This window comes from Ambystoma mexicanum, chromosome 2q (genome assembly GCF_040938575.1).
Source record: "Ambystoma mexicanum isolate Mex_15411 chromosome 2q, UKY_AmexF1_1, whole genome shotgun sequence".
NCBI lineage: Eukaryota > Metazoa > Chordata > Amphibia > Caudata > Ambystomatidae > Ambystoma > Ambystoma mexicanum.
Window position 1 is genome coordinate 1393190768 of NC_090924.1, and position 15066 is coordinate 1393205833.

Below are 15066 nucleotides of genomic sequence, written 5' to 3' on the forward strand. Positions count from 1 at the left end.
AAAAGGACAGAGAATTGAGACCCATCTTGGATTTAAGAAATTTCAACAAATTCCTCAGGAAGGACAAGTTCAAAATGGTGACCCTTTCTCAGATCATTCAGGCTCTTCAGCTTCAGGACTGGCTGGTTTCGTTGGACCTTCAGGATGCTTACTTTCATTTGCCAATCCATCTCAAGCACAGAAAGTACCTGAGGTTCGTGGTTGGCAGTTTTCACTATCAGTTTCAGGTTCTGCCATTTGGGCTGATCTACGCCCCAAGGGTTTTCACCAAACTGATGGCGGTAGTGGCAGCAAGTCTCAGGAGAGGGGGGATTCATGTCTACCCTTACCTGGACGATTGGCTAATCAGGGCAAGTTCACCCGAACAAGCCCAGGAACATCTGGCCATGACCTGCCACTTCTTACACAGGCTGGGCTTCTCCCTCAATTACAAGAAGTCACAAATGATTCCAAGCCAAAGACTCCAATTCATGGGAGCAGTCCTGGATACTTCCTCAGAGAAAGCCTCGCCTCCTGAGGAGTGAGCTCACCACATTCTGCAGATGGTAACAAAGTTTCAAAATGCCCAACATCTGCTGGCCTTCAGTTTTCTAACGTTGCTAGGCCTCATGGCATCCTGCATTTTTCTGGTGCCAGAGGCCAGATTGAGGATGAGATCCCTTCAATGGGACCTCACGACTCAATGGTCCCAATTTTCAGGGGAGATGTCTGATCCTCTGCAAGTCCCGGCCAAAGTGGCTCAAGATCTTCTATGGTGGGCCTGCAAGGAAAATATCCCCAAGGGAGAACATTTTTGGCAACCATGGCCGGAGATAACGGTAGTGACAGACACCTCACTCGCGGGGTGAGGAGCCCACAACAATGATCTGACAATCAGTAGTCGGTCTCCATCGAAAGCCCAAACTACACATCAACCTTTTTGAGCTGAGGGCAATCAAACTAGTGCTGAAGGCCTTTCTGCCCTCTGTACGGGGAAAGAATGTCCTGATAATGATGGCCAACACAGTGGCCATGTAGTACCTCAACAAAAGAGGAGGCGTAGGATCACTACCACTATGCAGGGAGGCAATGCAGCTCTGGTTCTGGGCAATGCAAGAAGGAATCTCTCTGTCGGCAATTCACCTAGCCGGAGAGCAGAACCCGGCGGCGGACGCTCTAAGCAGGCAGAGCACAGTCTCTCACGAGTGGGAACTAGCTCAGGAAGTCCTTCAAGAGATCTTCGCCTTTTGGGGAACCCCTCAAGTGGATCTGTTGACGACCAGCATCAACAGGAAATGCGAACTGTACTGCTCAAGGGAATTTCCCCCAAGAGGAGCTCTAGGGGACACGTTTGTGGTGGACTAGGTTTTTCCACTCCTATACGCGTTTCCTCCAGTCCCCGTGATTCCTCATGTAATCAGGAGGTTGAGAAAGTTCAGGAAAACCATGATCCTAATTGCCCCAGATTGGGCCAGGAGGACGTGGTACCTGGACCTTCTGGACATGTCCATCTGCCCTGCAATACGTCTTCTACCAGGGGATCTTCTCTCACAAGAGGAAGGTCCGGTTCTCCATTCAGAGGTCAAGACACTCAGCCTTCACGCATGGTTTCTGAGAGGCTGAGATATAAGGATTGGGACCTCCCGGATGACGTAATGGAGATTTTGCTTTCTGCCAGGAGGCCAGCAACAAAATACCTGTATCGGTGTTGGAACAAGTTCAGTATCTGGTGCAGGCATAAGAATGTGGACCCATTCTTATGTAATACTCTGACAGTACTGTCTTTCCTTTTACACTTGGCCAATTTGGGGCTCCAAGTTGGCACTATTAAAGGATACTTAGCAGCGCTATCTAACTTATTTTAAAATAAGAAGAGGTTTCTTATTTTAAAATGGCTTTAGTTACCCAGTTTCTAAAAGGACTGACAAATGTGTATCCTCCAACACCTTTTCATGTTCCTACCTGGGATTTAAATGTAGTTTTAAAATTTCTAATGTGTGCCCCTTTTGAGCCTTTACATTCTTGCCCATTAAGGATCCTTACTTTGAAAACAATATTGATTGTGGCTATAACATCAGCCTGCAGAGTGAGTGAGTTGCAGGCACTCTATTGTAAGCCTCCTCACACCATTTTCCATAGGGTCAAGGTCATTCCAAAGGTCAAACAATCCTTCTTACTTAAAATAGTCTCTGATTTCCACCTGTCACAGAACATTACCTTACCTTCTTTTTACCCTCCTCCACATGCAAGTAAAGAGGAGGAGAGATTGCACAGACTGGACTCAAAAAAAGCTCTGCGTCTATATTTCTAGACTGACAAATTTCCAACAATGTGACCAACTATTTGTTGGATATACAGGACACAAATTGGGCCTTAGAGTGTGTAAGTAAACACTATCCAGATGGATAATTCTAGCAATCTCGGAATGCTACAAATTGGTTGGGAAAGAGCCTCCATATGGGCTAAGGGCTCATTCAACCAGGGACATGGCAACTTCTACGGCTCTTCAGAGGGGTGTTCCGGTGCAGGATATTTGTGCTCCAGCCACCTGGTCGTCAATGCACACTTTTGTGAAGCATTACTGCTTGGACTCTACATCATATCAATGAGGCTTATTTGCAATAGCCGTCCTTCATTCAGTCCATGATTGAAATTTCTGGTACTCCCTCCTCCAAATTATTACTGCTTTGGGAGCCTACCTAAGATGAGGAATACGTGGGAGGACACAATCCATTCGAAGAACAAGTTACTTACCAACTGTAACATTCGACTGGATGTTCCTCCCACGTATTCCTCACCGACCCTCCCAACCTACCCCTCCGTACAGTTTACGCCAGTTGCACTTGAACTTCCTTAAGAGCCAACGGACTATGAAAGCCTGATCAACTGATGCGACCATTAACACCGTAAAAACAGAACTGAGGTAACGGGCGCGGCTCCAGCCCTTTATACTGCGGATGACGTCGACTCTTGACCGCGGCCCTTGAGGGACTTCAACTCCGCAGCTTCGAGCACAGAGCCCTCTGGTGAAAATGTTTTCCAAAGCAGCAGAGCTGGGAGACAAGATATCTAAGATGAGTAATACGTGCGAGGAACATCCAGCCGAAAGAACGTTACAGTTGGTAAGTAACTTGTTCTTCTCAATACATAGAATTTCCACAGATTTCAAATCCTTTTTATTCATGCTCCATTACACTCCACCCCACCTAACAATCAACCAGTTCTAGAGAGTCCACGCACCCTATCCTGATATCTATGTCAAGATATGCACAACAGCCCGAACCTCTTGCACTCTATAAACACTGGAGTGTGCATCTGGAGCATCCACAGTTCCAGAGATAAAGTGCTCTGTTGCCCTTTGCGGCCATGTCCATGCTATATTGATATTCAAATAAAATAAAAGCTAATTTGCAATCTCCCTAGTTGAGTGGCCTTTTCTGTCAGAGAAAGATCTCTGAACACTTCCATCTCAATGGTTCTTTAAAGTATCGAAAAGTATCTTCTTAGTAGTTAGAAGGCGGTGTCTTATAGGTGAGTAGATGCCACAAAAAAGTGAAAACAAAAACGCTAGGAAAATAGATTTTAATAAATACAAGGGACACACGTGTCAGGGAAGTCTTTCATCAATGGTTTCATCAGTTCATTGGTCTTCTTTTAAAGTTCACAAGATTTCAGGGTACCTCCCTGCACTTTGTCTGTGTTTCTTTATCTAAAATGCTTCTGACTTGGCCCCTTGATGGTGGGATCGACCACCTCCAATCCTTTCCATATGTTTTGTAGATGTTGCTATGTTCCCGCTACCAGCCACAGAAGCAGATGGATCTTCTTTTTTACTGGCAGGGCCATCTGGGTTTGCCAGCCCCACTTTCCACATAGGAGAATATGAGGGTTTTATCACTTCCCTTCTCCTCGTGCCTCCTCCCGGTTTTCTCTTTGTGCCTCCTCCCGGTTTTCTCTTTGTGCCTCCTCCCGGTTTTCTCTTCGTGCCGCCTCCCGGTTTTCTCCTCGTGCCGCCTGCCAGTTTTCTCCTCGTGCCGCCTGCCAGTTTTCTCCTCGTGCCTCCTCCCGGTTTTCTCTTCGTGCCGCCTCCCGGTTTTCTCCTCGTGCTGCCTCCCGGTTTTCTCCTCGTGCTGCCTCCCGGTTTTCTCCTCGTGCCGCCTCCCGGTTTTCTCCTCGTGCCGCCTGCCAGTTTTCTCCTCCTGCTGCCTCCCGGTTTTCTCCTCCTGCTGCCTCCCGGTTTTCTCCTTCTGCCACCTCCTGATATTCTCCCCCTGTAAACTCCTGTTCTCTCCCTCCAATTGCCTTTTGATGTTTCTGCTCCCCCTCTTGTCTCTAGTCTTCTATGAAAGCTCACCACCAGGCCAGAGTCATAATTTGCACTTTGAGTATGCAAATTAACTGAAAAGCTTGCATTGTAGCGCCATGTATTATCCTTGTCAATGTCTCTTAGGGCTGCACTATACATATATTTATCAGCGCAAGACCAGCAGCTGCTGTTTTAGCTAAAATGAATGTTTCTTTTTTTATCTTAAATGCAAACTTTTCAGTAAATGTACATTCCTTCAGTGCTGTGCTTTGTGGCTCTGAGCTGAAGGTTAACTGCCAGGGATGACTACTAGGTGGCACTATGGAATGTGTGTCTTTTTAACTGAAATGGCCTAATCTACTCTCACCTCACGGGGGGAGGGGAGGATAGGGCCCCTGGCATGTATTAGTGCTGCCCTGTAACGCAATTACAATACTCTTACGCCCCGTCCCCTTTCCTCCATACTCTTTGGATGAACTTCCATGGATGGCTGCTAGGTGGCGCTGCTGTGACTTGCTAACTCAAATTGTCTATTTACTCTTACTGTATAGGTTGCATTTAGTCATGTATTATCATGCTTCTCTCTGTCAGTTCTACTTAGACACTTCTCATAGTAACTAGAGTTTCTTCTGTTTCCGCAGATGAAATGCCTGTTCTGTAACTTTGGCGTGAGTCTTCCTGATGACACCTTTGAACACATCTGGTGCCTCGCCTCCCAGAGACATCCGAAGGGGGAAGTGTGCATTGAGTCCATGCGGAGCGTGATGGACGACTTGCAGACACCCGGCACTCTTTTGCAATGATTTACCTTCAAAATTCTTTTGGCATCAAGTTTATATAGATGGGTGTGTGAGTAACTCGCCCATTACCTTGACTGTGCCTTCGACTGAACTGACTACTGAATATATATGCAAAATATGCTATTTACAGCATTCTAAATGATGTAACTTTGAAACCGGAAGTGGTTTTGTTTTTCTTAAATACAGATTTGTTCTTAACCACAACAGACAGTGTATTATTTTTAGCATTTTTTTCCCCACCACCTGGGCCGAGTGCTTAAATGGTACTGGGGGCAAGATCTGTTAGATTGCCCTTTCCGTGCCACATGTTGGGGTCTGTGGGCGCAAGGATCCGGAAATACAGAGATTCCATTGGTGCTTCCACCGCTTGAGGCACAGCAGGCTTTCTAGCAAACCTCCCATTACACAATAATCCCTGGTGTCTCTGGCAAGACTAAGTGCTGCTGTTTATTTTCTCTTTACAAGAAAACCTTTGTTTTGTCAGTTAATTTCAAAACCACAGGCATGGGCGGCCGAGGAAGGTCTACAGGGGTGTTGAGTCGGTGCACTAAAACCTCTACCTTGGAAAGCGGGGACGGGGGGGGGTTGCTGCTCTGATGACACTTGTTCAAAGGCAAGTTCTATCCAATACCGATCTCCACCCATTATAAACAGTCTGTATTGCGACGTGGTGCGATAGTGCCTCTCATTTTGATGTTGGACTGTTGTGCTTTCTTATATGGAGTTCTTGCCAAGGAAAACTTTCTTAATCTCAAACTAGTGCAGGAATGCCGCCTTTAGGTGAGCGAAAAGCTTCTGAGAAGTGAGCATGTAACAGCCCCCAGGACAGGAAATTCCCCCATTGATTACAAACGGGATTGCCTTCAAATCTTGGCCCCCCCAAGTACGGCGGTGCAGAAAAAAATGGCAGTAATGCAGTGGTAACAAAGTTACCAATGCATTACCCCCATATTAATTCACTGCCGTACTACAGCCTTTGTGAGGTGGAGGAAAAAGCTCCAGAAAAATGCTGGAGGTAATTCTGCCACCTTACGGGCAAAAATCAGTCGAAATCCCCATGGAGTCCTATGGACTCCTCAAATGGGCACTTAGATTGCCATACACAAAAACCAGGTGAAACCACCCAATAGTGCACAATTCTCTCACAATGCTCACAAACATGAGCTAATGGTTCATAATGTTCTTTTACAAATGTTCTTATTCTTGTCGTTAGATGCGTTGATGTTCTATTCCACTGTGCTGTCTTAAAGCAAAAACATCATAACGCTGCTGTCAGCCAAGTTTCTTAAAAGACACTTTAATCTAAGTGTTTCAAGCCAATTTGGGAAGCAGCTCTTAAATGGCAGAACAGTTTCCCAAATCAAAAATTGTGGCTCGTAAGCCAATGCATTTCGGAGTGTCACTCCATCTTCAGGGCTATATTTACACCAAAGTCTCATTGTACATTCCACAGATCACAAATTTCAACATTGCCATATTATTATACATACCAATTTTAGCCATGTTGTTTCATGATATCACAAAAAAAAAAATAAAATAAAAGAAATATCACAGTCATTGTCATTAGTCTCTCATAAGTGTCGATATGTTTGAGCTATTCATTTCTTAACATCCATATGCATCATATGCGAATACCAATGTTCCTACCTTACTCTAAGAGCACCATATATGTAAAGATTCATATCATTTACAATTGTGACTACTTAAAGCAACACATTGGAAATTGGAGGCATACAAGGACAAAGAGGATTTTTTCCTTTAAAAGCATGAAGAGTTAAAGAAAGATAGGCAATCTCAAGAGAGAAGTCATTCTCGTTGAACTTGTAAAGCAAAGCCTTAAAAAGGGAAGAGATATACGGGAAAGGAGCCTCACTTTCATTGAAAAGTGAAACTTTATCCAGAGGCACTGGATAGATTACAGAAGGATAAGAAGAATTATATGGGAAACGAGGTTCCCTTTTCCTTGTGGAACATTCTTTCTTTCTTTCTTTTAGGTTAGACTCTGAAAGAAGGATATAACTGCATAGTCTATAGAAATCCCCTTGTGTACATTATATTAAATTTAGAGTGTAAGGGTCAGATTAGGGCTTTTGGACACAGGATGGAAGACGCTCTTTTGAGTAAAATCTTGATGCAGACGTCCCTTAGTTTTGTTGAGAAGGGAAAATCCCTCTTAGGTTAGGGATAAAAGTCTATAGCAAGCAACACACATGCCACTGTATCCGAGTCTTTCTCTTTATACCTTACAACTGACCCTAAGGTCCTGATTATGGGTTTGGTAGCATTACTGCTGATAATACTGCACATTACTTAACTGCCATGGGTTTTCCCCCCAGTGCCAAGGCCTTTTTTGGTGATTTCAGTATTTCACCATGCAAAGCCTTCTAACATTTTCTCCTTTATTAACCCCTTAAGTGCCAAGGACGAGCTATCTCGTCCTTGGCACTGGAGAGGTAATCCCAAGGAAGAGATACCTCTCCAAAAAAAAAGTGCTTGATAGCAACTCGCCCTTCTGTGCAAGGTCAAGGAATACATTTGCTACTAGTCATAGTAGTTGTGCTTCAGCTACTACTACTTGTACTATTTGTAGTAGTGGAATCTGTAGTAGTAGTGATTATGCTAGTAGAAGTTCTGCTGCTTCGACTAATAATAATACTAATAATAGTTTATTTCATATACAGCGCTACACACCCATAGGTCTCAGAGTGCTCAAATAACAGAAGACATTATTATCCCACAGAGTGGTACTCATTTTATTGACCTCTGAAGGATGAAAGGCTGAGTTGACCCTGCCAGAATTCGGACCTGCCACAGCAGGCTGCACACAGACTACTACTACTATGAGTAGCTACTGTTACTACTGACAATAGCGTAGCTTGACTACTTATACCAATACTGACTCCACTAGTAGTTGTAGAACTACTAGTACTAGTATCATTGGTATACTACTAACATTTGTAGTACTAGAACTGCAACTAATACTACTACTAATGGTACTCCTATTAACACTACTAGAACTACCACTACTACTACAACTTCTATTGATTTTACTAGTACTACTGGTGTGGCAGGATTGCAAGATACCCAACTCAAAATGAAGGTATTTCTTGAGCACTGGCTAAGCAAGCACACTGCTACCAAAATTCCTTATTTAATCCTGTACAAAGCCCTACCCAGAAATATATAGGGTGTGAAAAATGTACACTAGCAAACTAAAGTCAGTGCATATTTTCTCAGAGGTTTACCCAAAGCCTGGATAATAAATTAACTGTATTGTTATTGTTATTGTTATTTTGCACTTATATAGCGCCTTATATACCATTGGTATGGTCTGAAGGCGCTGGTAGGTTGAACGCCCTTGGGAACCGAAGTTCAGATCAGTAGAGAGAGTAGGGGGAGTCAAAAAGGTGCGTGTGTGCACCGGATATGTGTGCAGCTCGTGCGGTACGCGTGTAATAGCTGGTTCTTATCGGTAGGTGTGGTGGTTGAGAGATCAGGAGAATGTGTTCGTTCTGGCAGGATTAATCCGGAACGGATGTGGCTGCGTTAGGCCTGGGGAAAACGCCTGGCTGAGGGTGTGAGACCAGCAGTGTTTACATAGAATGATGTGGAGTAAGCGGCGGATGTTCGTATGAGAACAGTTATACCGAATGGTGTCATAGTATCTCTGTGTTCTAGTTGAGTGGTGATGTAAAGGAGAGAGTAAGCGTGGGGTGTGGTATGACTGGTTATATGCTCTTTGAGTGTGCAAACTTCTAAATGCAACTTTCCCAGATAGGGTACTGGGCGAACTTCTAAGTTCTATTTTCCACAGAGAGGCAACTAGGCAAACTTTTAAGTACAATTTTCCATACAGAGGCTATAGGGAACATTTCTAAATTCACTTTTATCAACGAGGCTACTGGGCACACTTCTAAGTGTAATTCTCGCAGAAGTTATTGGGTACACTTCTAAATGCAATTTTCGCAGGGCGTCTACTGGGCACATTTCTAAATTCAATTTTCCAGAGAGGTTATTGGGCGAACTTCTAAATGCAACTTTCCAGAGTGTCTATTGGATACACTTCTATAATCAACTTTCACAGATGCTATTGGTAGCACTTCTAAATGCAGCTTTCACAGCGTGGCTAATGGGCACACTTCAAATGCGGCTTTCACAGAGGATATTGGGCCCATATCTAAATTCAGTTTTCCACAGAGAGGCTACTGGACGCACTATTAAGATCCATTTTCAGCGAGGCTATTGGGAATACTTCTAAATTCAATTTTCCAGCGGGGCTATTGGGAACACTTCTAAATTCAATTTACCAGGCTATTGGGCACACTTCTAAATGTAACTCTTACAGAGGCTAATGGGTACACTTCTAAATTTCACAGAGGGTTATTGGGCACACTTCTAAATGCAACTTTCAGCGAGTGGTTATTGGGAACACTACTAAATTCATAGCGAGGTTATTGGGCACACTTCTAAATGCAACTTTCCAGAGTGTCTATTGGGTACATTTCAAATGCAACTTTCCAGAATGTCTATTGGGCACACTTCTAAATGCAATTTTCACAGAGTGGCTATTGGTCACACTTCTAAATGTAGCTCTCGCAGAGGCTAATGGGTACACTTCTAAATTTCACAGAGGGGTTATTGGGCACACTTCTAAATGCAGCTTTCCAGGGAGTCTATTGGGTACATTTCAAATGCAAATTTCCAGAATGTCTATTGGGCACACTTCTAAATGCAATTTTCACAGAGTGGCTATTGGGCACACTTCTAGATGTAGCTCTCATGGAGGCTAATGGGTACACCTCTAAATTTCACAGAGTGGTTATTGGGAACACTACTAAATTCACAGCGAGGTTATTGGGCACACTTCTAAATGCAACTTTCCCGAGTGTTTATTGGGTACATTTCTAAATGCAACTTTCCCGAGTGTTTATTGGGTACATTTCTAAATGCAGCTTTCCAGAGTGTCTATTGGGCACACTTCTAAATTCAATTTACCAGAGAGGCTATTGGGCACATTTCTAAAATTCACAGAGAGGCTATTAGGTACACTTCTAAATGAAACTTTCACAGAGGATCTTGGGCACACTTCTAAATTCAATTTACCAGAGAGGCTATTGGGCACATTTCTAAAATTCACGGAGAGGCTATTGGGCACATTTCTAAGCTTGATGGAGAGGCTGTAGGGCACACTTTCTAAATGCAACTTTCACATGCTAACCTTCACAGTTCCATCTAGATGCGGCGCAGGCCAATATTCACAATTCCATCAAGAGTGGACATGCCAACGTTCACAATTCCATCAAGTGAGGGCATGCTAACATTCACAATTCTATCTAAGAGTGGACATGCGAACCTTCACTGTTCTATTCAAGTATGGGCATGCTAACTTTCACAATTCCGTCTAGGGGTGGACATGCTAACTTTCACAGTTCTTTCTAAGAGTGGACATGCTAACTTTCACAATTCCGTCTAGGGGTGGACATGCTAACTTTCACAGTTCTTTCTAAGAGTGGACATGCTAACTTTCACAGTTCTTTCTAAGAGTGGACATGCTAACTTTCACAATTCCGTCTAGGGGTGGACATGCTAACTTTCACAGTTCCTTCTAAGAGTGGACATGCTAACTTTCACAGTTCTTTCTAAGAGTGGACATGCTAACTTTCACAGTTCTATCTAAGAGTGGACATGCTAACTTTCACAGTTCTTTCTAAGAGTGGACATGCTAACTTTCACAGTTCTATCTAAGAGTGGACATGCTAACTTTCACAGTTCTTTCTAGGAGTGGACATGCTAACTTTCACAGTTCTATCTAAGAGTGGACATGCTAACTTTCACAGTTCTTTCTAGGAGTGGACATGCTAACTTTCACAATTCTTTCTAAGAGTGGACATGCTAACATTATGGCAGTCTATGTTATTTGGAGGTAAAATAGAGTGGCATGGGCTTTCTGGAGTGGAGTGAATGCTCTACTCCCCCACCCATACCACACTCACGGTTTTGGTGGTGTCTGTTAGTTGCTGGCTTCATTGGCTTCCCCTGCTGACACCTGCAGACACATCTTGGAGCCGCCTCTGTTGGAGCCGCCCTTAGCCGATGGGGCTGCCGGGCAGGGGCTGCCCTGGGGGGATTGGCTATGAATGGAAGTCCGCTTGATGTGACCAATGGGAGGGGGTGGGCGGGAGCTAAAATCAGGGCCCAGAAGGGTCTTGACTGTGCTGCACTCACCTCGAGGCGTCCAGGTGGAAAGTGGCGCTCGAGGTGAGTTGCAGGGGCCTGCTTCCTACACAGGAATGCAAGTGGCCTATCAGGGGAGGGGGCGGGCTGGGAGGCGGGAGGAGGGTCGGGAAGGGGAAGAGAGAGCGCGAGGGCCGGGACAAGCGACGGTGCACGCAGGTGCAGGGGGCCTATGCAGGGGCCGGATGGAGCTAAAATCAGGGCCCAGAAGGGTCTTGACTGTGCTGCACTCACCTCGAGGCGTCCAGGTGGAAAATGGCGCTCGAGGTGAGTTGCAGGGGCCTGCTTCCTACACAGGAATGCAAGTGGCCTATCAGGGGAGGGGGCGGGCTGGGAGGCGGGAGGAGGGTCGGGAAGGGGAAGAGAGAGCGCGAGGGCCGGGACAAGCGACGGTGCACGCAGGTGCAGGGGGCCTATGCAGGGGCCGGATGGAGCTAAAATCAGGGCCCAGAAGGGTCTTGACTGTGCTGCACTCACCTCGAGGCGTCCAGGTGGAAAGTGGCGCTCGAGGTGAGTTGCAGGGGCCTACTTCCTACACAGGAATGCTAGTGGCCTATCAGGGGAGGGGGCGGGCTGGGAGGCGGGAGGAGGGTCGGGAAGGGGAAGAGAGCGCGAGGGCCGGGACAAGCGACGGTGCACGCAGGTGCAGGGGGCCTATGCAGGGGCCGGATGGAGCTAAAATCAGGGCCCAGAAGGGTCTTGACTGTGCTGCACTCACCTCGAGGCGTCCAGGTGGAAAGTGGCGCTCGAGGTGAGTTGCAGGGGCCTACTTCCTACACAGGAATGCTAGTGGCCTATCAGGGGAGGGGGCGGGCTGGGAGGCGGGAGGAGGGTCGGGAAGGGGAAGAGAGCGCGAGGGCCGGGACAAGCGACGGTGCACGCAGGTGCAGGGGGCCTATGCAGGGGCCGGATGGAGCTAAAATCAGGGCCCAGAAGGGTCTTGACTGTGCTGCACTCACCTCGAGGCGTCCAGGTGGAAAGTGGCGCTCGAGGTGAGTTGCAGGGGCCTACTTCCTACACAGGAATGCTAGTGGCCTATCAGGGGAGGGGGCGGGCTGGGAGGCGGGAGGAGGGTCGGGAAGGGGAAGAGAGAGCGCGAGGGCCGGGACAAGCGACGGTGCACGCAGGTGCAGGGGGCCTATGCAGGGGCCGGATGGAGCTAAAATCAGGGCCCAGAAGGGTCTTGACTGTGCTGCACTCACCTCGAGGCGTCCAGGTGGAAAGTGGCGCTCGAGGTGAGTTGCAGGGGCCTGCTTCCTACACAGGAATGCTAGTGGCCTATCAGGGGAGGGGGCGGGCTGGGAGGCGGGTCGGGAAGGGGAAGAGAGAGCGCGAGGGCCGGGACAAGCGACGGTGCACGCAGGTGCAGGGGGCCTATGCAGGGGCCGGATGGAGCTAAAATCAGGGCCCAGAAGGGTCTTGACTGTGCTGCACTCACCTCGAGGCGTCCAGGTGGAAAGTGGCGCTCGAGGTGAGTTGCAGGGGCCTACTTCCTACACAGGAATGCTAGTGGCCTATCAGGGGAGGGGGCGGGCTGGGAGGCGGGAGGAGCGGTCGGGAAGAGAGAGCGCGAGGGCCGGGACAAGCGACGGTGCACGCAGGTGCAGGGGGCCTATGCAGGGGCCGGATGGAGCTAAAATCAGGGCCCAGAAGGGTCTTGACTGTGCTGCACTCACCTCGAGGCGTCCAGGTGGAAAGTGGCGCTCGAGGTGAGTTGCAGGGGCCTACTTCCTACACAGGAATGCTAGTGGCCTATCAGGGGAGGGGGCGGGCTGGGAGGCGGGAGGAGGGTCGGGAAGGGGAAGAGAGAGCGCGAGGGCCGGGACAAGCGACGGTGCACGCAGGTGCAGGGGGCCTATGCAGGGGCCGGATGGAGCTAAAATCAGGGCCCAGAAGGGTCTTGACTGTGCTGCACTCACCTCGAGGCGTCCAGGTGCACAAGAGAAATGCTTACCACTGCCTAGAACACTGTTATTTAGGCACTGAAACTGCGTTTTTCTTTGCAGCCTCATTCCTAATATAGACCTGCAAGGACAGCCCACAAGTGGAAAACCTGCCTCTCGCTGATCCATTCTTGGATGTCCAGTGCATACTTGCCAGACATAGCTATACACCATGAGGGCTTCACACCCAAGTTCACCTTCTGCGCTAAGACCCTTGGGTTCCACATCGACAAACACCTCTCCTTCAAGACACACATAGCTGAGAAAACCCAGACAGCCTAGTATCAGCTCTCCCTCCTGCGTAAGTCAAGCTCTTCCTCCCTCCGGACTGCTTTAGATCCACTGTTCAAGCACTGGTCCTACCCTAACTGGATGGGGGCAATGCACTCCTCGAAGGCCTCCCATCTTCACACTTGTGCCCCTGAGAAGTGTACTACATGCAGAGCATGCCTCGGCAAGGGTCTACGCAAATATAACCACATCATCCCTGGCCCCCATCGACCTTCACTGGCTCCCACTGCATGCACGAATTACCTTCAAGTCTTGCTGCATCATCTATAAGGCAGTCGCCCTCAAGTCACCCATCTACCTTGCGGAGAAACTCAGCATCTCCGGCGGACAGCGCACAACCAGACATCAGGACTTGCGCAGACTTGAAATCCGCCACTGCAAAAAGGAAAAGGACCAGAAAACAAGCCTTCTCTGCCTATGCCCCAAGACTCTAGCACCTTGTCCCCATCTGCATCGTACTCGCCCTCACGCTCCTCCAATTCAGAAAAGAACTCAAGACCCACCTCGTCAAGGAGTTTCTCCTCCTCAACACCTAGTTCATCACGTCATCTCCGCGCCATCTGACTCGCTAAACATTGCCACACTGCCACCCTGTACAGCTATACCCCTTCTCTGTGCCCCTCTGTATCATACCCCCGTATATCTGTTCTGTTGTTAGCTCTGAAAAGCACACCGTTATGCATCTGTACTGTTGTACCTTGTAAAGCGCTCTGTTGTATATCTGTATTGTTGTATACCTCTGTAAAACTCTGTTGCTTCTTGAAGCTAGGTCAGCGCTCAATAAATACCATAATAATAATAATAATAATAATAAAAGCTGCACTTCCTCTCCTCTTTTGATGCCACTTCCTGTTTCAGGGCACAAAGGCACATTCAAAAATGGAGTAGGACCAAAAGGAACTTTCAAAAATGCGAAAAACAAGATAAATTAAAAGAGTGTTTGTTTGGGAAAGGGACAGAATATAAAAAATAAATAGATATTATCATATTGTATTATTTATAAAAACGTTGTCCCCTTGAAGAGCATAACTTGAAAGTGATTGCTAATAAGCCACCAACACATTGCATTCTGGGATTTGTATTCAGGCTTTGCTGCTATGAAATGTGGGCCTACAAGTCCAAGATTGAAAAGTGCTGTTGGCCAAAAGCCTGGGCTGGCAGAAGGTGACACGCACGAGATGGGGGAATTTAGCAGCTAAGACTTGTATCTTCGAAACGTAAGACATCTGAGTTTCACTGGTTAAGACAAGGAAACTGTGCATTTTGGCACAATATTTAGAGGTTTATAGGTTGGAACAGATAAAGATCTCTACATAACGCAGGTGGTCAACTTCTTTGAAGCCTACCTACCATCAGATGAATCTTAAATTAGATTTCCGAGAAGAAAGGCAGGGTGAACCCTCCTGCACGATGTTTTTATAATACCAATCAAATGGTTGCCCCTATTGTGTGCTCTTCCATTTCAGATTATAAAACTGCCACAGAACCTCTCAAATGACAGTATAATTCGCTA

General features: G+C 47.0%; 1 protein-coding gene across 2 annotated transcripts in view; it reads left to right on the forward strand.

Annotated features, from left to right (window-relative positions):
* The window catches only part of EFHB (EF-hand domain family member B), a 400940-nt gene extending 395651 nt beyond the window's left edge, over positions 1–5289 (forward strand). For both annotated transcript variants that reach the window (XM_069648882.1, XM_069648883.1), the window contains one exon: positions 4927–5289. In XM_069648882.1, the coding sequence (XP_069504983.1) occupies positions 4927–5088 (162 nt within the window). In that variant the 3' untranslated portion in view covers positions 5089–5289. The remainder of the gene's footprint in view (positions 1–4926) is intronic.
* Positions 5290–15066: the final 9777 nt, after the last annotated feature.